At 43.0% G+C, this 24,489-nt stretch overlaps 1 protein-coding gene across 1 annotated transcript; it reads right to left on the bottom strand.

Moving 5' to 3' along the window:
* Positions 1–1,830: 1,830 nt before the first annotated feature.
* Positions 1,831–21,526, bottom strand: FAM53A (family with sequence similarity 53 member A). The gene is made up of 4 exons (XM_063125914.1): positions 21,172–21,526; positions 20,522–20,576; positions 16,420–17,219; positions 1,831–3,186 (listed from the first exon to the last, which is right to left on the bottom strand). The coding sequence occupies exons 1-4, from the start codon at positions 21,247–21,249 to the stop codon at positions 2,842–2,844; spliced, it is 1,278 nt and encodes a 425-aa protein (XP_062981984.1). The 5' UTR covers positions 21,250–21,526; the 3' UTR covers positions 1,831–2,841.
* Between the last annotated feature and the right edge of the window lie 2,963 nt (positions 21,527–24,489).

The raw sequence follows: 24,489 nt of genomic DNA, 5'->3' as shown, positions 1-24,489 counted from the left end.
GCAGGCAGCTGGACAACCATCTGTCAAGGATGCTTTAGGGTGGATTCCTGTATTAAGCAGGGGGTTGGACTCAATGGCCTTGTAGGCCCCTTCAGACTCTACTATTCTATGATTCTATGAGATATTCTACAAATGGATAAGGTTCAAGACCACAATCACTCTACACAGAAGAGGTCATCCTACCAAAATCTCTCTAAGAACAAACCAGAACATCAGCCAGGAAGTCAAAAAGAACCCCAGAATAACATCCAAGGATCTTCAGGCCACTCTTGCCTTGGTTAATATGAGTGTTCATGATTTAATGATCAGGGGGAAAAACCAGAACAAAAATGATGCTCATGGGAGGGTAGCCAGGAGGAAACCACTGCTCTCTAAAAAGTATACTGCTGCCTGTCTGAAGTTCACTAAAGATCACATGGATGATCCCCAAGACTTCTAGAACAATGTTCTCTGAACAGACAAGTCAAAGGTAGAACTTTTTGGCCTCAATGAGAAACATTATGTTTGGCGAAAAACAAATACTGAGTTTGAACAGAAGAATCTCATCTAACCATCAAGAATAGTTTGGGCCTGCTTTGCTGCCTCATGACCTGGACAGCTTGCCATCATTGACAGAGCCATGAATTCTGCAGTTGTGGCACAACCTGAAGCATACTGTTCGTGCAAGGAAAGCGTCAAATTTCACTGAGTTGAAGCAGTTCTGTAAGAAGGAATGTCCCAAAATTTCTCAAAACTGATGTGAGACTGACCAGCAGTTACAGGAACTGTTCTAGACCTACGGGTCTAGCGCAACAGAGGAGTGAGGATCTCGCAATATTTTTATCGCGACATCTCCCCCGTCTGTTTACACGCAGCGCGTGACAACCTTGGAGGGAGAGGACGTCGTGGCCGCCATTGTTGTTGTTGTTAAAGAAGAAAAGTACATGAACAGTCATGCGCAAAAGGTGTTTTTTTTAATATTAAATTAATTTCCCCGCTCACCCCACCCCACCCCTATGCGTTGGTCCTGGTTCCTCGCGAGGAATCACAAGGAATCAGGACAAACCGCGACACCCACACCCACATTCCGTGATCTTGGGATCATCCCAAGACCGTGGAAAAACCGGGCTTGAACCCTCCCCTGCTCCCGGGATGCCCGTCTACCTATGGCCTTGTAGTCATTGCTGCTTAAGTGGGGTGTACATACTTCCTTCACAAATGGGTACTGAGTGTTGAATCAGTAGTGGCTACATAAATGTTGAAAAAGCATCATGTTTATGTGTCAGTTGCTTAATCAGGTTACCTATTATTCTTTATCTAGGATTATGGGGTTAAGTAGGATCTAATAACATCTGAGATTGGAAATATTTGTCCATCCTAATGAGTTCAGAACCATTTTCCTGCCACTGTAGGTTGGGGCTTCCATAGGAAAAGCTCAGCTGGTGTAGATTTGGGTGGGCAGAATTGAGGAAAGGCAGAGTGGATGGGACTTGTTTTATCCTCATTTATTTTGGAGGCACTAGCCTCTCTTGTCCATTCATATACATATTTAATACATCTGTTTGCGTGCACTGATTGGATTCTTGGCCCAATCAGGGCTCCCAGTCAAGTGTGTAGCATATTTCTGAAGGAAACATTGCTTAATATTAGTGTTCCCAAAGCAACTGAATGGTGAAGCTTCTTTAAGCAGCTCAGTGGCATATTTACAACTAGCCAGCCCCCAACTCATCATTAGGAAGTTTGCATTTCACACATAAAACCATCAGGTCAGCAGTGAACAACTTCCAACTGGATCCTATATAGAATATAAGAAATTGTGACATAAAAATCATTGGAATTCAGACAACAGAGGAAAGCAAAATGTAATTTAATTCAAGGACTAGTTTCTTTCTAGTATTGCTGAAAGGTTACCTCTTGAGAAACTCATCATACCAGAGTCCCTTCCGAGAAGTTGAAGTGCTTTTGTCATACATTCCTCTGAAAACATAATGACCAAGGCAGTGGGCAAGGACTTGCAGTCCAGTCCACTCAGTTTAGCATTGCTTCAGCTACAAAACAGTTCAAATAGGAACATTGCAACCTTTAGAAGGTTTTGACAGAACAAGTCTTAGTGCTGTTCATACAAGGTGCTATTTGTCAACATGTCCTACATGTGAATATTCTTATGCCTTCTCATGCCTTCTATTCTCTCATGAAAAAAGTATCACATAAACTGAAGGTACACATGTATCCGGCTACAAGATCCCATGACTGGGCAGTTCTAAGAAGAGCTGATGTGGGAATCAGGTATAACCTGGTATGTGTCAACCTCTGGTTCAAACACTGTTTATTCCATTCAAAGGCAGGCAAGCACAAATCAGAGGATATTCAGTGGTGCCGCTGGTGTGTGAACCAAGCCCACTTGTATAGAAAGCCATTTCTACATGATGTTCAAAACTCTACTCACTGCACAAGCAGGCAGTTACATATTTTGGATCGATCATGTATGGCTCGATAGCAATTTGGTTATGTAACTCACTTTCATGTTAATCTCTTTAGCAAAAGACCTTAAACCCTCAATAGAATCACTGCATCCAGACTGCAGCACTGAATGCCCTTCCAAAAACGAGCTTCAAGTGAGTGCACCCCCTAGAGCTGGAAAGAAAAGAGACAAGAGACTTGTATTAGGAGTTGTCTAAATCCAAATGATTTCTTGACAGACTACCTCTGAGAGCATCTAAGTGTACATCTAAAATTCAGCACTAATCAACATTCATGAAACATTCCTTCTCGGTGAAGCTGCAGAAACGCGGGGATAAGCATCATAGTCCACTAACATTTCTGGTACAAAATTAAAATTTAGGTTTTTACCCTGCCACTGACTCAGTTATTTTCAATCTGCTCAAGATCTAGGCCCTCACAGTCCAGAGGAAAGATGTCCTCTTCAATGCCGTCTTCGGTGCTTTCACAGTCACTGGTCTCCTCTCCACTTGCGCGCCTGGCAGCCACACCCTTGGAAGCCCTGGTGCTGAAGCTTGCTGTGGCTTTCTGGGAGCCATGATGCTTGTCATCATTTGGCTGCTCTTTCTCTAGACTGAAACTGGGGGTGATAATGTTCATTAGGTCATTCGAGTCACATGGAGAGGAGACAAGGGTCTTCATCTGTGCCTCATCACTGTCATCATCCTCATAATCAAGTGAGCAGAGACTTTTTGAATTTTTTAAAGTCTGTAATTAAAAAGCATGCAATCAGAAATGGAATACTCCAATATTTATACAACTACACCATAAAAGAGTTTTGAACAATTATTTCCCTGTATACCACTTAGTATTCATTCTTGATGCTACATGGGCTAATGATCTATCTATTTGTTGACCTATTTATTTATTACATTTCTATATCACCCAGTAGCCAAAGCTCTCTTATGACTTATACAGAAAGCCATCAATGCCATGTTTCAACACCATATTTATAACTGACATACAACATTACATTGCCAGGGCACATTATAGACCAGCACTGTGAGCAGACTCCAGGTACTTCAATTATTCCCTTGTAATTATTCAGCTCTAACTCTGCTATGCATTTGGAGTTATTACTGACACCAAATGAGTAATTTAAGAAACCTTATCTCTGTGGCCTATGTCACTTCCTAACCCATGTATTCTCCTCCAACAGATTGCCTGTACTGCTGCACTTCAATCCCCAACCCTTTTTAATTAGAACTTTAAAGCAATTGGGGGGGCATCCATCCATGCCCTAAAATAAGGAGAGGTTGGACTCGATGGCCTTATAGGCCCCTTCCAACTCTACTATTCTTTGTTTCAGTGAGTTGTATTAAATTTGTCCTTCCTGTCAACAGTATGTCCTCCATTAGCAGAATGGGGTGGGGGTGCTTATTCATAGAATCATAGAATAGTAGAGATGGAAGGGGCCTATAAGGCCATCGAGTCCAACCCCCTGCTCAAGGCAGGAATCCATCCTACAGCCTACTTGACAGATGTTTGTCCAGCTCCCTCCTGAATGCCTCTAGTGGGGAGAGCCCACAACCTCCCTAGGTTACTGGTTCCATTGTTGTACTGTTCTAAGTACATTGTTGTACTGTTCTTCTCAGGAAGTTTTTCCTGATGTCCAGCCGGAATCTGGCTTCTTGTAACTTGAGTCCATTATTCCATGTCCTGCACTCTGGGAGGATCAAGAAGAGATCCTGGCCCTCCTCTGTGTGACAACCTTTTAAGTATTTGAAGAGTGCTATCATGTCTCCCCTCAATCTTCTCTTCTCCAGGCTAAACATGCCCAGTTCTTTCAGTCTCTCTTCATAGGGCTTTGTTTCCAGAGCCCTGATCATCCTGGTTGCCCTCCTCTGAACCCGCTCCAGCTTGTCTGCGTCCTTCTTGAATTGTGGAGCCCAGAACTGGACGCAATACTCTAGATGAGGCCTAACCAGGGCCAAATAGAGAGGAACCAGTACCTCACGTGATTTGGAAGCTATACTTCTATTAATGCAGCCCAAAATAGCATTTGCCTTTCTTGCAGCCATACTGCACTGTTGGCTCATATTCAGCTTGTGATCTACAACAATTCCAAGATCCTTCTCGTTTGTAGTATTGCTGAGCCAAGTATCCCCCATCTTTAACTGTGCATGTGGTTTCTATTTCCTAGATGTATAACTTGGCATTTATCCCTATTAAATTTCATCCTGTTGTTTTCAGCCCAGCACTCCAGCCTATCAAGATCACTTTGAAGTTTGTTTCTGTCTTCCAGGGTATTAGCTATCCCACCCAATTTTGTGTCATCTGCAAATTTGATCAGCATTCCCTGCACCTCCTCGTCCAAATCATTAACTCCTAGCCTGGAGTAGGTTTCTGGGAGGTGCAGGGGGTGCAAGGGAGAGGAGGAGGAAGTTAGAAATAAGTTGTCTGAACCACATGGATTTAAGTACAATGACAATATAGGCATTACAAACTTAGTTCTCTGAGTGCCTCTCCGTGTGTAACTGGCATCACCGATGAACAAGAAGAGGATCACAACATGTCTGGAGGGAAATCTTTATGGGGGACCCTAAAGGAGCAACCCCACCCCCCCAAAAAACACCAAACTCCAGAAAACCTAATGAGGACTAAACATGTTCAATGGGTGCAGAATGCTGGATGCCTGTTGGGATGGGGGAAAGTGGAACTCAGGGGCAGGAGGAACATAATGGAGTATCCTCGAAGAAGGTGCCCTAAGCAGGAACACTTCTCCCTGCAACATTTTGCCACAGGTCCTATTTGTAAGCTGACAAAATCCAAGAATATGTTTACAAATCACATCTATATCTTAAAACACATGACACCATTTTTACTGTGTTGGTAGAAATTTTATACTGTTATATGAAATTTTATACTGTTAGTTTTACCCTACCCTGTGCCTGCTTACCCTACCCTGTGCCTGTTTGCATTCTCTTCCCCTTATTGTTTTACTATGATTTTATTAGATTGTAAGCCTATGCGGCAGAATCTTGCTATTTACTGTTTTACTCTGTACAGCACCATGTACATTGATGGTGCTATATAAATAATAATAATAATAATAATAATAATAATAATAATAATAATAATGGAATGTTTCTACCAACAAGAAGAAACAAGGTGAATACTCTATTGAAGAGTGGTATAAAGAAGTCTGGGAGATTGCTATTAATGATAAATTGACATGTAATATTAAAATGAGAAGAGCTATAACAAAAACGAATGATTTTGAGGGAATCTGGAAACAGTTCCTAATATTTGTGTTGTCTAAGGGAAGTGGGGAACCACCAGCTGAAGAAACTATGAGTTTTTGGAAATAGGAATAAGGTCCCGAGGTGGGGGGTGCACTTTTAGGTTAAGTTTGATTATGTTAAAAAGGTTAAGTGAAAATATGAGATTTTAATGTATCGCAATATTATTGTATTAGGTTGTTTCTTTAATTGTATTGTTTATTAGTACGTATGTTTATTAGTAAAAAATAAAATTCTTAAAGAAAAAAAAAGAAACAAGGAATGCATGTGAGGACTCCTCCAACCCTTGGTGGTTTCAAATTTAGTCAAACAATTATAGCTGATTCCTTTTCTAGAAGCTCTCACTAAAAGCTGGATTCGTTTTGGTTTATTTTATCTTCTGCTTACGTAACTGAAGCATACTAGAAGCCAGTGCAGTTTAGGGTTGGAGTTTGCCTGGGACACTTGGAGCTTTTCTAGACAAAGCTTTTTAATCCGGTGCTAGCGTTTCCAGATTCTTTGCAGAATTAAGATCGGATCTCTGCACAAGTTTTTTCCTGTCTTTCTGTACTTTCCCCTACATAACCTCTAGCTGGCACTGTAATATAGCAGACTACTACACTGGTGGAGAATTGTGCTTTGTTTCCCCGATGCAAAAGGATACTGGATTTTCCCTGCCCCCAAACCCCCTGCGAAAGTGTTTTGAAAACACAGGAGCAAAAATGGTGGATGACGTCAAAGCACCTGTAAGCAACTGTGAATGAGGAATAGCAAAGCACGCAATAAGCCTCATCTAGAAAAGCTCCTGGTTCCTAATCCTTACTTGGCCACAAAGCTCACTAGATGACTTGCCCAATCTTTCAAACTTGTTTATCTCTCAGGACTGCTAGCAAGGGAGGGGGGGAGAATAATGCCACAAATGTTGCCCTGACCTCCTTGCAGGAAGGGCTGGATAACATTGGCCCTGTTCGGAAGACACCGTTAACCATGCCGTTAACCATTTTGTGGTCAAGCAGCATGGTTAACAGTGTTGTCTGACACGTGTTTGCACAAACCATGTACACCTGTTAACCACACTGTGGTCAGCTTCACTAACCACATTATGCATCATGGTTAGCAGCACATTTGGTTTAAGGTGTCGTCTGACACACACTGTGGTTAACGGGTCAAAATCATAGAGCTTCCAGTACAGAGAGGCCGAAATTGCCCTGGCCACTCTAGCCTATGGGCTCAATCTCTGCTCCAGCCTGCTGCTTGGTTGTAACGGGTCCTGCGGCCACCATTTTACTTACCTAATTGGCCCCAGTTTTTGTATGGTACATGATGTTTAAAGTGGCGCCTTCTGGAAATACACCTTTTTTACTCCCCAACCCCATACTGATCTACCCTTTCCCTTACCAGGTTGAAGCGCCGTTACGACGTTAAGTGAAATGGTGGGTACAACTGCCAGGTGTCTTAGAGCCCGGACTGCTGGAATACGGGGCGGAGCATTTGGAGGACTCAGGTGCTCATCTAACTGCTTTGTGGTTAGCATGTGGTTAATGAAAACTTCACCACAAAAGCGTCAATGGTGTTGTCTGCTAGCATTCTGCATGTGGTTAGCGTTAACCACAGCTGAACATGGTTAACCACAAAGCACTGTGGTAATGAAAAGGTTTAATGCACATAAATCAAGGTTTAAACATTGTCTTGAACTGTCCATAAATATAAAGCAGATGTGGCTTTTAAGTACTATGAGCTTTTCAAAAGGAGGCTAGTACATTTCATTGGTTTATTAGTTTATTAGGCCACCAAGGAGTTGATAGATTACTGTTTGAGCACACAACTAACAAAAGGTCATATTTTAGGAATTTGGTTATAACCCAGTACCATATCATATGTGGGGGAACACACTGCAATTGTTCATTTTTACATCATACATGGTGGTCTTAGGCAATTTTCACTGGAAGAAGTGGATTATAAATATTGCAAAAAAAAAATCTGCTTCATGTATGTGTGTGTGTGCATTCATGTACATGCATACGTGCACATGCACACATGAGCTTCTGCAATAAAGATCACCCTTGCAATGCGCCAGCTCCCAACTGCAGCAAAGAAATTCATCAAGTGTGCTTACTCAAGATTAGCAAACATGTTTTTTAGAAAAGCAAGCACCGCCTTATTACTACAAATTAGCAAAGATGTTGATGCTGCAGGATTGATAAAAAAACCAATGATTTTTAAAATAAAAAAATAAAGATCAGATTTTTAAATTTTAAATCAGATTTTTTAAAAAATTTAAATCTGATTTTGAAATTTTCTTAAAACAATTCATAAAAAAAAGAGCCTAGGTCAAAGACATCATCATGAATACCAATTATACAACTTTTGGAAGGTGAATGAATAGAGAATTTGGGGAGACGGAGTAGATCTGAACGAGGAGGAGGAGTCTGGGTATAAATGCAAGGGATAGAAGGCGGGGGATAGAAAGTGAGACCAAAAGTGAACAGGACACCTTCATGCAGTCCTGACTCCTGAGGAAACTTCTGCTGCATGTATCCGCCACTGTAGAAGGGAAATCCCTAACATGGCAGCAGCAGGCTGTAAAAGAAACCCCATTTGGGAATATTTTGTTTCTGTACCTGCTGTGGTTGAAATTACCTCAATTTTATTTTTAAAGAAATTTACATTTATCTAAAAACTGAAATAACTCACCATTCAAAAATCCATGTGCATGTTTTGTTAATGTTGTTGTTTGCTAAAGAAGAAAACTAATCAGAAAAATAAACAATCTTATTAGTACAGTTTCAAAGCCCGTTTGGTGGTGGCGACTCGGGCACATCAAATGAAAAATATCATGGAGCTGGTTCATCTCCTGAATGACTTCACAAGTTCATTCTGCTTTAGTACTGAAGTGACCAAATTATCATCCCATTTTTGATTAAAATTAATCTGAAAACAATCCAGAAATAATTGCTTAGTGTGTACCTACCTTCTAATGAAAGCTACATCTCTGAATACATATTGAAGTTATATTAAGCAACAAAAAATATGATTAAATAGAATCTTCCTCACTAGTGATTTAAAATGAGATTTACATCATTAAAATTGAGTCCTTCAGATAAGCAATTTAAATCTTGATTTAAATCAATTTGTTTTAAATCAAATTGCCCCTGTGTTGCTGGGTTTTTTATAGTAAGTTTTTAGATAAAAGAAGCTTTAGAAAGAATGTTCTATTTAGAGTTAGGAGAAAAGGAGCACCAAAAAATTAAAAGGTGGTGCAGAACATCAAGCTGGTGCACAAAATTAGTCATTACATAGAAACTGCATTCAGACATTCATCTTCCTTGGGGAATGGGGGTGGAAGAGGCTTGTTGTTCATGAATCTTAGTGTGGAAGCCCAGTTAAAACATTTGGAGTACACCAAGGAACACAATGAGCGTTTACCTCCTGGGGGAGATTGCTATCAAAGTGCGCTGGGCATATATAGTAAGAAATTACTGTCTTTGTACACCACTTTTTCCTCTCCTTTTGTTCTATTTATTTAATATTTAATATCAATTCTCCCTTAGCACAATTCCCCAGGGTATGTATGATCATAGGGCAGATATACATCCTGTAGAAGAGTGAAGTGGGGCATTGGCTTCAGAACACTGAAATACAATCCATTATCCCTTCAGTTGTCATGAAATTGGCCACCTTTGACCAGGAATAGGGCTCTTTGCATGGCAACCCTGTTTATGAACTCCCATCTGAGGAAGACCAACCAGATGTATTCCATTGGTTCTTTTTGGGGAGCAGTAAAAAACATTTTCAAGTTGTAAGGTTTGAGGTTCTGAACTAATGTTATCTTGTATTGAATTTCATTGCCTTTAATTGGTTATAAAGTGTTTTGGGAACTTGTAGGGCACAAAGCAGAGTACAAATTTAATAAATTAGATGTTCCCAAAGGCTTGTACACAAGTTGGCAGGACAGTTATTTGCAGGGCAAACCTACGCAAGTCTACTCTGAAGGAAACACCATTTTGTTCAATGGGACTTGGTCTCAGTTAAATGTGTATAGCAGACATTTTTATTCATTCATTTCTTACGTTTCTATACCACCCAATAGCTCTCTGGGGCTGGGAAACTTCCAATCCACAGGAGCTCTGGAACTGGTCTGCCCCACTCCCTAGGCGGGGGGAAAGCTCTTATCTCTGATTAGCCCCCAATTATCTCTGATTAGGATACCTTTCTTAAACACAGCAGAGAAAAGGAATAATCTCCAATCAGGCATTAATTGCACATAAGAGCTTTTTCCTGCCACGCCTTCTCAGTACAGCAAAGAAAGCCAGTGAATTTCCTATGGAGGGAGACCATTCTCTCCTTCCATGGACAGTTCCTTGCCTTTCCGTGCTGGAGCTTACTGCCAATGTGGGACGAGAACAACTATTCCCTCCAATGGCCTTGCTATGTGATGTGTGTGTGAGAGAGAATGGTATGAATAGAGTGTGTCCGTGTGCATGTAATGTGTAAAATGCAGGGAATCGGGTATGTGTGTGTGCAGGTATGTGCATGCGTATGCATGCCAGCAGTGGGAGTGGTCCTGCCCACTGGTGACATGTGGACCCTGATGTGCTTGGCTGGAACCACCGTAGCACTCAAGCTGAAAAAGGATCCCCGGCCCTCATGTACAGGACTGCAACCTTACAACAGTCCTAAATATGCCTACTCAAAAGTAAGTCCCACTGAGTTCAATGGTGCTGATGTCCAGGCAAGTGGGTATAGGACTACAGCTTTAGAGAATTCACAGCACAATCCTTTACAGCACTACTCAGAAATATGCACCTGTGTATAGGGTAGCAGCTTTAACACTTTGACTTAAAATCAAACAGATGATGAATGCATTTCCTGCCCCTCCCTCCACACCAATACATTAAAGAAGGAAGCAAGGAAACCTGTATCTATAGAGACTTTTTAAGCATCCATCCAAGGAATCTATTCCTCCATCCAACAAACCTACTAGTATAGATGTACTAGTATAGCTCTCTAGGACAACATTGTCAATTAACCCAATATTTAAAAACCACACCACCACAGATTTCTGCTGTACTCCTATTTAAGAATTTAATAGATGGTCACCTTTTCACAGCATGAGAAATACAGACAGCCTGGTTCTCATTAGTTCTTTCAGCAATGAACTACAGATCAATATACTAAAATAACAGTCCATAAAAGCTTCATGCAATTATTAGTACATCACTTTTAAGTTTAAAACACGTTTAAGTTATAATTTTCACAGCTGGAGAAGAGCATCAACAAATGTTCTGCCAAAAAATTCTATTTGTAAAATTCTAAAAAGACAAGGATAATGCAATTCCCTCCCCACCCAGCCACCCAATTTCCCAGAGCTTTTATTCTGGGGTTCCTCTTGACTTTTAAGTATTGGGGCCTCCTGCAAAACAGCTTTGGACCAACTTCTTATTTATGAAATTCTGATACCCTTTTGAAGGAAAGTAAAGGAAAAAAGATTCCCCCCCAATGCCTATCACTTCTCTTTTGAATCAACTCTTAAATACACTGTACTAACACCCCCAAACAGTGAAGTGTATCACCACTTTGGCTGAAGTTTCACCAACAGGTTGATGGTATCCAGTTCTACCTCATGTTCTCTCAACAATTCCAGGGGGGTACTGGATATTCTGGAGGCAGTACTGGGATGGACGAGGGCAAACAAGTTGAAACTTAATCCAGACAAGATAGAAGTGTTGCCTATTGGAAATTCTCCTTATGTGGATGGAGATATACAGTCCATTGTGAATGAGATTACACTCTCCCTGAAAGGTCAAGTCCATAGCTTGAGGGATATCTTGGACCCAGCACCAACTTTAGAAGTTGAGATTGTAAGGATGGGGTTAAATCATACAAAGAATGGATGTTTTAAAATGTTAAAATGTTTTATTGTTATGATTTTTAGGAGCGGAACAGATAAGCACCAGCTGCATGTGGGCGTTCTGGCACATCCTGGAACCGCTTGGGGCAAGGCCGGTCGGCCTTGAGCGAAAATTAACATCTCAGGGAAGGTGTGAAAGATCTTCGCAAGGGAGGGGGGAAGGAGCAGGGGAAACTATCTATAAAGAGTATGCTTTTGAAAGGGGCTTTTAGTTCTGAGCTGGATGACCACATGGCTGGGTGAAGTATAGTTTGCAACTTAGTTATTTAGTTTGCTTAGACTGGGTTCTTATTCTGTATCTGCATGTTTTATCCGTTGAATGCTAATCTTGTATTTCCTACTCTTATCCTCAATAAATTTGGGCCTAACCCTCCAGTTTGGAGCTGTGTGCGTGTGTTCTTGGGATCTGTGCAAAATCCAGTGGAAAAGCCAGCTTTGCTGGAGCGTGCTTCCTTTACATGGTGTTAGCGGTGGGATTCGACACAGATCCGGAGGAACGATACGCTGGTAGGAAGGGGAGAGCAAAGGTTGGAACCCAGGCTAAGCAAAGTCGAATAGGCCAGCCAAAATGGATTTGAACCAAGGAGTGGCGGCTCCAGGAGTAGAGCGTTCGGCTCAGAGTCAGGGAGGGGAAGCTCCAGGAGTAGAGTTTTTAGGGGCAAACCCTCAGGAGGGAGCGGAAGGGGAGTCCCATCTGTCCACTTTCGAGTGGGGGATGCAGGAGACACCAAGCTCTGAAGGAGGGGCCCGGAGGCGGCATGCAGCACGACTCTGGCGGCCAGAGGAGGAGCGGGAAAGAGCGTGGTTCGAAGTTGACCCGAGGATGTCGTTCCCAGGGGCGATGCTGGAAGGGGACACTTCTGGAATGCAGGCGACCCCGGCACTGGCAGTGATGCTGGAGGGAGACAACCGGAGGGTGCAGGTCCCACGGCCGCGAGGAACGCCGCTGCCCCCACCCCCTCGGCCGCCGAGAGAAGCAGAAAGGAATGGCCCAGGTGTAGGGGCCAGGGAGGAGAGCAACGAAAGGAACGTTCAGCGGATATACACGGAATGTCTGGAGCTGATGTCCCGCCATCTAAGGATCATGGAGAGAGAGGGGGGGCAACCCCAGGACCGTGTTTTGACCGACGGGCTTTTCCCATGTATCAGGAAGGAGATGATGTGGGAGCGTTCCCGGCCCTTTTTGAGGACACGTGCGATGAGCTGGGGGTCTTGCCGGCCCAGAGGATGAGCTTGTTGCAACCACAAGTTACCAGAACATTGCGAGAAATGATAGCAACCATCCCACGGGAGTTGCGCCACGACTACCTGTATTTCAAAAACTTGGCGAAGGAGCAGTTTGCCCTGACAACGGAACATTGCCGACAGAAATTTCGTCAACTGACCCGGGGCCCGAGACTTTTGCCGCATTCGCCACCCGAATGGTGATGGCTATGGAGGCTTGGATGGATGCCGAGGGGGTCTGAGACTTGAAGGGGGCCAAGGACCTGATAGCTAAAGAGCAGCTTTACCGCCAATTCCTGGAGAAATACGATGCTTGGGTGGGGGAAAAGAACCCCCCGACTCTGATGGAAGCGGCGAAAATGGCAGACCGGCTGCAGGCATTCGAGCGGAAAGGCCCCGGAGGGACCCCAAAGATCCCGGAGAGGCGTCCCGGAGGAGCGGCAGGAGAAAGGAAGGTGGCGTGGCCGGGGAAGGAATGTCGAGAGAAAGGGAATGCAATTGGAAAAGCCAGCTTTGCTGGAGCGTGCTTCCTTTACAGAGATGACATCCGTGGTAGAAACACCTTTTATTGCCAGCTGTGTTCCTAACCGGATAGGGCAGAGCTGCCTCATGCACTGGTTACAGCCAGATTGGATTACTGCAGTGCTCTCTATCTGAGGCTGCCCTTTAAAGAAGCTAAGAAATTTCAGTTGATTCAAAATGGAGCCATCCAGCATGCTAGTAGGAACACAGTTAGCAGGGTCATGTAACGTCAGAGAACTAGGGCAGTATCCAATGGGGATACTCTCCTGGTCCTGAGGCACTTATGGGACCCACCACTTGTGCAATGGGGCTTTTGCACTTCTAAAAATAATCTGGGAAAATAGCAGAAATGCCCATTTCCAGATCAGGACAGGTGAGCAGACCTGTCCTGTTCAGGAAATGAGCATTTCCACACATCCCGACCCATGCTACAATTTGTTGTGGAAGGGAAAAACATATAGACACAAAAAACTGTGCCTGTAACTTTGGCCCTCTGCTGCTAATAGGAACTTCAGATTGGGTGGGTGGATTTAAATTGGAGAATCAATACAGTATAAAGAGTTTGAACCCCCTCGCCCCATGCTGTAGCCCTGGCCGAAATCAGAACTGCTCAGTGGCTGCTTTTACAAGAAAAAAAATTATATGGTCTGGCCCCTTAGGAAACACTGCCTTAAGCTGAGAGAACGCAGTTTGCATGGAAAACTAAGTGAAAGTGAGATCACACTAAAGGCCAATGACCACTAAGCCAAATGCAGCCAACCAATGATGTATTGTGGCATAGCAGTTGCTTGGAACCTAGTTTTGCAGTGCCAGGCAAGCAGCAAGAATGGGGGGTTTCTTGGACTGCCATAAATGATTGATGGCCCACATTCAGCTTGGTGGACCACAGGTGGTGTAGGTATTAGGAGATTAAAGCAATCTTCCATTTTCAGTCTATTCAGTCCAGGAACTATGTGCAGGATACAAATGTTAATCAGCTTCTTCATTGGCAGGCTCGAGGAGAGCTGATTTGTTTTTTTGAGGAGACTAGTACTGGCCACCTTAATGTTTGATTGATCTGTGGGGGTGGGGAGTATTGGGGCCTCCTGCAAAGCAGCTTTGGACCAACTTCTTATTTATGAAATTCTGATACCCTTTTGAAGGAAAGGAAAGGAAAAAAGATCCCCCCCAATGCCTATCACTTCTCTTTTGAATCAACTCTTAAATACACTGTACTAACACCCCCAAGAGTAGGGGAGTAGATAGCTGGGAGTAGCCAGCTATCTAAATCAAGGCCAGATCTTTGATCTCATGATACATATCTAAGCAAGCACCATGGACCCCTCTGTGCTGTGAACAGGCTGCTCTACAAGCTGGACTGCCTCCAGGGTTGAGAGGCCCTGGACAAATTGTTCGGGGCAGTGGTGGCAACAGGAAGCAGCTGTGGGGCAAGAAGCGGTGCCACCATCACTGTTGCCTGCCCTGTGTTTCTCTTAATCAAGCACCAAGCAGAAGTAGCAAGCTGCCAATTCAACTTTGCCCTGAGCGCATGGGCCCTGACAGTGCCAGCTATGGACACATCAGGGATGGGGTTAAATTAGCATGTTGGCCTAATCTGCACCTGCCATTTATCCCAGGGTGGTCACGAGGTCATCCCTACGCAGCCAAATGACACACATCTGATCCCGGGGTGAACCGGGGACGAGCACTCAGTTCTCCGGGGATAGCTGGGCCTGCCTTTTCCCCATTTTTTCTCCACCATCTGAGGACCATCCAAAGCTCTGTGGGCAGTGTGGCTCTTCCTCCCAGGGTCCTCCCTCTCCCCCAAGAGTAGCAGGGCTCAGGAAACGGGCACAGAGCTGTGCGGGGTGAGTGAGGGGGTGAGGGGGAGAGCATTTTCGCCTTCTTTGGGATGGCGTTTGGTGTCTTCCAGCACCAAGTTTGTTGTGGGTTTTTCAAAGAACAATCATTCCTTCACACAAAAAAATCCTCTCTTTTTTTAAAAAAAGAAACGGTGTCCCGGAACGTCCCTCTTTACTTCCGGAGCAACTCACTGGCGTGTGGCCCCAGAGGGACAATACCGGAAGTGGGAAACTCTGTGATTGCCCCTCCCCCACTCCCCAAAGGGCTGCAGGTGTAGATGAGCCCATCGTCTTGCTGCAGCCACCCAGCACTCAGGCAGAGGCAGTGGAGCTGCCGTCTAATCCCACCCCATGCCCCATATGCCTGGGCCCTAATGTAGTGTCACTCTAGAGCAGCCTGGTGCCCTCCAGATGTTTCGGGCATCTGCAAACAATATGGCCAATAGTCAGGAATGCTGGGAGTTGTTCCCGAAAATATCTGGAAGGCACCAGATTCTAGAAGGCTGCTCTAGAGCAACACCACATGGGGCATGGGTCCAGTGTGGAAGTTAACAAGGTGGCTCATGGCAGCAACCCAGTGTTCCTCTCAGCACCGGGCAGCAAGAAAAAATGGCTAAGAGGGGCCCACCCTGTCCAGTGCAGGCAGCAGGCCCTGCTGGGGCCTAAGCATTTGCCACAGTTCGCTGCATGCTGGTGCTGCTCTCCAAGGCAAATCATCCCACCTGAACCTCAGCTCCAACCTGAGATCCGCATTTTGTCTGTAAATTTAGAAGCAGCCATCTTTGGGATCACACTGGAACCCTGCTAGATATTTAGATAGCAAAGAAATATTTTTAATTATTTTTTAAAGAGGGTAAAGCATTGTATGTGCAATGCCACCAATCAATTGGGTTAAGGACATTGCTTTGTAGAGTCCCGCTCCATGCTTTGGGAAAAAAGAATTTACATTCTTTACAATGATTGTTTCCACAGCTAACTGAAGAAAATAGACTTAGGTTCTTTGCCATAAAAGCCAATTCAAAGTTTCAGAAACAAATACGGCATTTTTCATCTATGTGCTGTGCTGTGAAAGCACTTATTCTCACTACAGAAGACAGCAAGCATTTCATAGGCTGTTTGAAGCACGGGAGTCAGAAAAGAATTATTGAATTGACTAATAAACCCCAAAGGACTGTGGTATGTTAACATCATAATGCAGACAGACAGAGACAGATAATCTCACCCGAGTCATTTTTAAAAAGTCTAATGAGGGGCGATTCCATCGGAGATCCTCTTCTCGTCTCCGCTTGAGTCGGCTTTTCTTCTCATTCAGGACACATGGCTGTGAGCGACACCTCAGCAAGCCCTGACTCCGACTGAGCTCTGGTGTGGAGGTGGGAGTGCTATTGGCTGAAGACAAGCTGCTTCCTGTTTCAGTAATATGTTCCTGTGATAGGGAAAGGCGGCGTCTCAGGTTGAAGTCGTAAGATCTTCCAGAACTCCAACGAAAACTTAAACTTGAGCTTTCTTCGCTGCTGTCTACAAAGCCGCTACTTGCAGAAGATGGTCTGGGCACTGGTGAAGTGTTGAAGCTCGTGATTTGGAATACGTTATTTAAAGGCGGTCCATTGTGAGCCAGGCTGATGGTTGTGCTTTCTTTTAAAGTGGTGCCTCCGTGGCTACTGCATCGCTGCAAAGTAGCGCTGCCTCCACTGTTGCATCGTCTCTTAGACACAGGAGTCCAGATCTTTGAACTACCCGGTTTCCATGGTGATCGGCAACGAACTATTTCATCTGGTTCAGAGAGTGACCTACAGTGTCGTTTTGTAGGCGGTGTCAGTGGCTGTTTGGCGTTCTCATGAAGACTGAGTTCACTTATCCATCCTGAAACTAGAGACTGGTCCGAAGGTTCATGTCGACAGTGTAAACCCACGTTGGCTCCACTTGAACTGAATGGGCACAACGGCAAAGAACAAACTGAATTCTTGCTTGGTTCAGTTCGGACCTGACAAACCTCATGTGAAGATTTCCAAGGGCCCTCTCCTGTTGAGGTGAAATACGGATGAAAAAGAAAAAAGTTTTTTGTCTTTTTTTAAAGTCAGTAGCATTATGAAGTTTATGTTATGAAGGGTGGACAACGTGAAGTAAAACCCTTCACCACTAGTTAATGTTATTAGGGGGTGGTTGTATCAAAATGCGAGTTATCAGAGGTCAGGAGTTGAAACCTTCTGTTCTACAGCGCATCAGTTTACTTTCCTCCAACTCCTACTCCTCCTCCATTTTGAGGCACTTCACCTGTTTATTACTGCCCAAAATCTCAGCATGTAGATGCTGGGAAGCAAAAGGACACTGTCGTCCTGGATTCACCACCTAATTCAGGTATGACCAATAACACTGAGGAAGCTCACTTTCCTTGGAGCAGGACTCCATGAAGCATCCCTAATGTATGGAATCTGCAATCATGTGGTTAAGTAAATCATTTGTTACTTCCCACAGCATCATTCCTCTATTGGCCGTTATGATACTGGCACAAGGAGTAAAAACATGGCAACACACACACACTTTTATGTGGTGTAAAGATTTGGAATACATTATAACCCCAGCAAAGCTTTTTTTATGGATACAACAGCTGGTAATTTATAATGCAAGCTTAACATATTACTTTGGCCTTACTCCTAAAATGCTACATTTCGTGTTTCATATCAGCGATTCCTACTCACAACACTGGTAGCTTTATGCTTGCTTGACTGATAGTAATATTTGCTTAGTGGATTTCCTTTGTTATACATTCTGGAAAAATCCAAAGCATAGTTACCCTATTGTTTCCTTTTAATTTAGGCTTGGTTCACATCTGAATATACTCCATCTGATTGTTAGGAATTTGATTTCATTATTTTCTAATTGAGCTTAGTTTATATGCTGCTTTCCCACAGTGGGACTGTGTCCAAAGAAGCTCATAATAAGCATTAGGTTGCAAGGTGGGTAAAGGACTCAAGAGGAACAAGAAAAAGTGAGAAACATCTCAGGATGCCCTGACAACTTTATTGTGAACAAGCCCAACACATTTTGGCCTCTGGCTTTCTGTTAGACCTTCTTCAAGGGGTTGTAATAACGTCTGCAGAAATTATTTACAACAGAATTTCTCTTGTCTATACACTGGCAGCTAGAAGGGATGAGCAACAACAATTTGCTAATAAAACCTATCGACAAATTCAAATGAGACAAAACCCAACAATTCAATAAAACATAGCATAAATTTCATCTAAACCATCTAGACTTAATACATTTTCTAAAAGCTTCAGGATTTGTAATCACAATAACTGTAATAATTAAAGAACTGTAACTGAACTTGCCTTTTCTTTCCCTCCCCAAGCCTTGTGTGTTATGTCTTTAAATTTAGACTGCAAGCCCTAATACTTATCTTTGTAAGCTGCTCTGGGTGTCTTTTTGGCTAAAGGGTGGTGTATAAATGCTAAAAATAAATAAATTGTTGCATTTATATCATTAATGAATAGTTTTTAGAATGTAAGTAAGAAGCCAAAACATGCCTTAAGTTTAAATAATAGTTTAGAATGTGTATGTATTTTACATCTGGGGTTTCCTACTTGAGAACTTTGGGGATATATCTATCTATCTCATTATCACACACACACACACACACACACTGGTTTCCATCCAGGGGTCTGTGATAATGTTCTTATCTGCATGAACTGTACTGAGGTACTGTTAGCGGGTGGTTCTTCTGTCCGGCGCGGTGATGTTTGCCCTGTCCTGGACGGGGTTGCACTCCCCCTAAAGGATCGGGTCCGTAGTTTGGGGGTGCTCTTGGATCCAGAACTGTCACTTGAGGCACAGGTGAACTCAGTGGCAAAGAGCACCTTTTATCAGCTCAGGCTGATATACCAGCTGCACCCTTATCTGGACAGAGATAGCTTAGCTACAGTTATCCATGCTCTGATAACCTCTCGTTTGGATTACTGCAATGCGTTATACGTGGGGCTGCCTTTGAAAACGGTCCGGAAACTTCAACTGGTGCAAAACAGGGCAGCAAGGTTATTAACAGGGACTGGCCGGCGAGATCACATTACGCCAGTCCTTTTACAACTTCATTGGCTGCCAGTCCAGGTCCGGGCCCAATTCAAAGTGCTGGTATTGACATTTAAAGCCTTAAACGGTTTGGGGCCAGGTTATCTGAAGGAACGCCTCCTCCCATATGTACCTACCCGGACCTTAAGATCATCTACAGGGGCCCTTCTCCGTGAGCCCCTGCCAAAGGAAGTGAGGCAGGTGGCTACTAGGAGGAGGGCTTTCTCCGCTGTGGCACCCCGGTTGTGGAACGAGCTCCCCAGAGAGGTCCGCCTGGCGCCTACACTGTACTGCTTTCGTCGCCAGCTGAAGACCTTTTTATTCACTCAGTATTTTAACACTTAATTTTAACTTAAATTTAAATTTTACTGTTTTAACTCTGTATTTTAATCTTATATCAGCTTTGCTGTGTGGTTTTATCCTGGTTGCGCTTTTTATACTGTATTTCGTAATTGTGTTTTTAACCTGTTGGATGTTTTTTGTGGTTTTAATTTTTGTGAACCGCCCAGAGAGCTTCGGCTATTGGGCGGTATAAAAATGTAATAAATAAATAAATAAATAAACCCTTTCCTGAGCACACCACCATTCTAATGCTTCATGATAATGCAAACTCCTCTTGCACAGCATGAAGTCGGGTGAATACTAATTGCCCCTTAGGAGTGCTAGAAATGGGGGGCGCTCGAAATTTAGAACTCCCAAACAGATTTAGATTTGCTTTTGATTTGATCCTATGTGCCGAGTTCTAGAACCTGCCACGTCTAGAGCTGCAGCGTATTAGCACGCTGGTAACAATTACTTTCCTACAAACCCAAGCAAGTGAAAAACCCAAAGCCCCTAATGCCATGTTTCATTTGATTTCACACAAATTTCCTATTCTAAGTACAATGCTTATGACAAATTAGGAATTCCTCGAATACATGTTTACATTGTGGCAACCTGCAAATATTGTTTCTACGGTGAACAGTATGTGCTATTCAACTAGTGCATCCCTCGAAGAAGCACACAATGTATCTTTTGAGCAGTCTTCAGAGTCTGACAGAAGATGGCAGCGATACATTTTTCCACAATGAAGTTAACCCATATCACAACATGCAGTCGAGCTTTTAATGCAAAATATACATGTAAAGCTATCCAGTGCAAAAAAATCCCAAAACTGGGCAAAGATGACCAACGCTTTGTGTAACTTGGCCCAATATTTCTTCATAATATTTAGAACATTCAACAAAACCTCAAAGACACTTCAACATTTTAGAACTTACCACTGATTTCAAATGGGAACAGGCTATTACTTTTGTTCTGCTTCTCAGATGAGAACTGCAATAAGAGAAATATTAATATTGTACAATACTCCCATCATATAAAGTTCTATATAAATAGTTATCAGTTCCCCAAGTCTGATCAACAAGATGGCTCTAGCTCTCCAAGAGCCTGATTTGCACATTCAATGCGTAGTAAATAAATAATAATTTAATAATAATAATAAAATTATTATTATTATTATTATTATTATTATTATTCCGGCAGGCATATCCAATGGAATTTTAGGATGCTTTTAGTATGCTTTTAGAATGTTTTTAGGATGTTTTAACAATGTATATTATGTTTTTAATCAGTATATTATGTATTTTATACTTTCTGTTGTCTTACCAGACAACAAAAGGGGTTGTTTTTGTTTTTGTTTTTGTAAAAAAAAGATCCAGGCTTGAGAAAAATTACAGAACAGCTCAAAATTTGTTCCAGGAAATGGGTGGAAAGTCCTAACAAGTTAGAAAGAACTATTATGACTGTCCCCTAACTTTCCAGCTCTTATCCCTCATTCCATGTTTATGAATATTTTTTTCTTGCCAACGTGCAAATTCTTTGTTAACAGAGAGCTGAATATTGAACAAATACAGGGAGGTTGTCTTACCAGATTAATATTCACTGTTTTACATGTTAGGTCATCCAAGGTCTGGTTTTGCAGCTTTTCTGTTATTAGTGTTACCATGGTATTCAACAGCCTCTCGTTGCTTACACTTTCAAGTGGTGGAGACACAGCGCCTTGCCCTTGTTTCAAATTAGCCAGCCATTCCTGGGTTTTTGTACAACAAATGTTTTGTTTTCATCTTATAGTTAGGTAGATTTTTCCACCAATTTCTCAGTGCATTGTGTATGTTTCTAATAAAAGAAGAAATAAAGGTTAGCTTTAGTACGAGCAGAGTACTATACCTGATGATTACATGTAGTTTTCTGCTCCTGCATCAGGTATTCACACTTCCAGAGGAATATACATTCCAAATCTGCATGCCACAGTGCTTTTTCTTCTCTCCAGAATAACCCAAATAAAAAAGATTAACTAAACAAGGACACCCGCACCCCTAGATACGATTTGCTAACAGAAGCCAGGGATGGGACTGCAATGGGCAGATGTCATTTGTGCTACTCTTGAGTTTTGACAGTGGTCTTAGCTAGACCTAAGGATTATCCCAGGTAAATGGAGGGGTCATCCTTGCCTACTCCCGGGATCCCCTGTGTGTCATTTCATAGAATCATAGAATAGCAGAGTTGGAAGGGGCCTACAAGGCCATCGAGTCCAACCCCCTGCTCAATGCAGGAATCCACCCTAAAGCATCCCTGACAGATGGTTGTCCAGCTCCCTCTTGAATGCCTCTAGTGTGGAGAGCCCACAACCTCCCTAGGTAACTGATTCTATTGTCGTACTGCTCTAACAGTCAGGAAGTTTTTCCTGATGTCTTGATGTACAGGAATCTGGCTTCCTGTAACTTCAGCCCATTATTCCGTGTCCAGCACTCTGGGAGGATCGAGAAGAGATCCTGGCCCTCCTCTGTGTGACAACCTTTCAAGTATTTGAAGTGGGCTATCATTTCTCCCCTCAATGTTTTCTTCTCCAAGCTAAACATGCCCAGTTCTTTCAGTCTCTCTTCATAGGGCTTTGTTTCCAGACCCCGATCATCCTGGTTGCCCTCCTCTGAACACGCTCCAGGGGTGATCCCGGGATGATCCTGGGATATAGGCATAGTGTAGCCATGGCCAGTATTTTCCCCACACTGCCAGAACTAAGGCACCAAGTCTAGGGGGCATGGGGGGAATCTTATGTGCAGTCCCCAACAGAAGAGCATTATAGTGGCTGAACATAATACAGCCAACATGGAGATCTACCTTATATGCCCCACAGTTGAATGGCAAAAATGTCTGGAAAGATTGTTTTTGAGGTTCAGAAACTGTTTTCCAGCCAATATAGACAGGCTTACTGCACATCATCTACATCTTAACTAAAAATGTCTACTTTATTAAAAGGGTAATCCTTAGATGCTTCAACAAATTATAGCTATACCAGCAAGTGATTCTTACGGTCAAGCAACACAATACATTAATTACGTTGCTTGCAACTGACCTTCTCTTTCATTTTTACTCAGAAGAATGCATGTGGGCCCTCATCTGGATTGGGACCACCATACATGGCATGGGGTTGTTTAAATCTCCTCTCGCTCCAGCCATTTGTTTTTCAAAATTCACTCCCTCACACACACACACAAAGACAGGGAACCACTCTGTTGGAGCCAATGAGAGTTTTTCTTCGTCTTTTTAGGGCCCAAGTGAATTTCAGAAAACAAGTGGCAGGGGAAAGATTTAAACCTTCCCTGCCTGTGCACAGTGCTCCCAGTATAGATCAGGGCTCTGTGAGGAGTAAAAAAGAAAGAGAGGGTTAGCTGCACACTATGTATTTAGCATATCATATTGTGTGACTCTTACACAATGCCAATGTGTTTCATTATTGTACCAAATAAGCCAAGATCTGATCAAAACTATTTTTATAAATCCAACCAAACTGGGCACAATTCATAGCATTTATATAGAGGCTTAGCATGTTCAAAGCATAAATGTCCAATTTCTGGTTCCAATAGACTTTTCGACTTCCATCCCCTTTCAAGGTAGGATGTTGGACTCGATGGCCTTGTAGGCCCCTTCCAACTCTGCTATTCTATGATTCTATGTACTACACAAAGCTTAGGCTGATATACCAACTGCACCCTTATTTGGACAGAGATAGCCTAGCTACAGTTATCCATGCTCTCATAACCTCTCGTTGCGATTATGGCAATGCATTACATGTGGGGCTGCCTTTGAAAACGGTCCGGAAACTTCAACTAGTACAAAACAGGGCAGCATGTTTATTAACAGGGACTGGCCAACGAGACCACATCATGCCAGTCCTTTTCCAACTTCACTGGCTGCCAGTTCAGGTCCGAGCCCGATTCAAAGTGCTGGTATTAACATTTAAAGCCCTAAACGGCTTGGGGCCAGGCTATCTGAAGGAACGCCTCCTCCCGTATGTACCTGCCCAGACACTAAGGTTATCCTCAGGGGTCCTTCTCTGTGAGCCCCTGCCAAGGAAGTAAGGCAGACAGCTACCAGGAAGAGGGCCTTCTCTGCTGTGGCACCCCGGCTGTGGAATGAGCTCCCTAAGGAGGTTCGCCTGGCATCTATACTATAGTCTTTCAGACGCCAGGGGAAGACCTTTCTCTCAGCATTTTAAAAGTCTATAAATTAAATTTTAACTTTGCTTTTTAAATTTGTATTTTAAATTTGTATTTCTGCGCTGAACCAGGATTTTATTCTGGTTGCACTTTTATATTGTATTTTATATCATGTTTCATAATGTTTGTTTTATACTCTGAATGGTTTTAATTTTTGTGAACTGCCCAGGAAGCTTCGGCTATTGGGCGGTATAAAAATGCAAGAAAGAAAGAAAGGAAGAAAGAAATTGATGGAGAAATCCAAGATAAGTTTTACTGTAGCTGTGACTGGACACCAGCATCACCCCCCAAACAAAAGCTAGCAGCTCTAACTTGGACCTTAATTACATTTTAACATGTTTTTAAAGTGCAATGTCTGCATAAGTCAAAAGAACATGAAGCTTCTATAAGCAACCAAGTGCTAGATTTGTATGGGAGAAAGTCTGAGGAACCCACTGAAGCGCCTTGACCCTTGCTGCAATGTAAGTGATGTTTTGTTAGAAGCTTTTTGGGGCTGGAAATCCAATCCAGGCTCAGCCCCACTTCTAATATGCCATCTACTCAGCCTCAAAGCCTTTATTAGAGAAGCCCTAATGTAATAATATGGAAATAAAGCTGGTTGTGTGCTTCCCAAACTGTAGCAGGTGCATAAAAAACACTTGGCTACATTGCTACTCTCGGACCCACCACCACACAGCTTGCAATTTGGG

The sequence above is a fragment of the Elgaria multicarinata genome, chromosome 5 (genome assembly GCF_023053635.1).
Source record: "Elgaria multicarinata webbii isolate HBS135686 ecotype San Diego chromosome 5, rElgMul1.1.pri, whole genome shotgun sequence".
NCBI lineage: Eukaryota > Metazoa > Chordata > Lepidosauria > Squamata > Anguidae > Elgaria > Elgaria multicarinata.
This window is presented reverse-complemented; position numbering and strand designations above follow the sequence as displayed.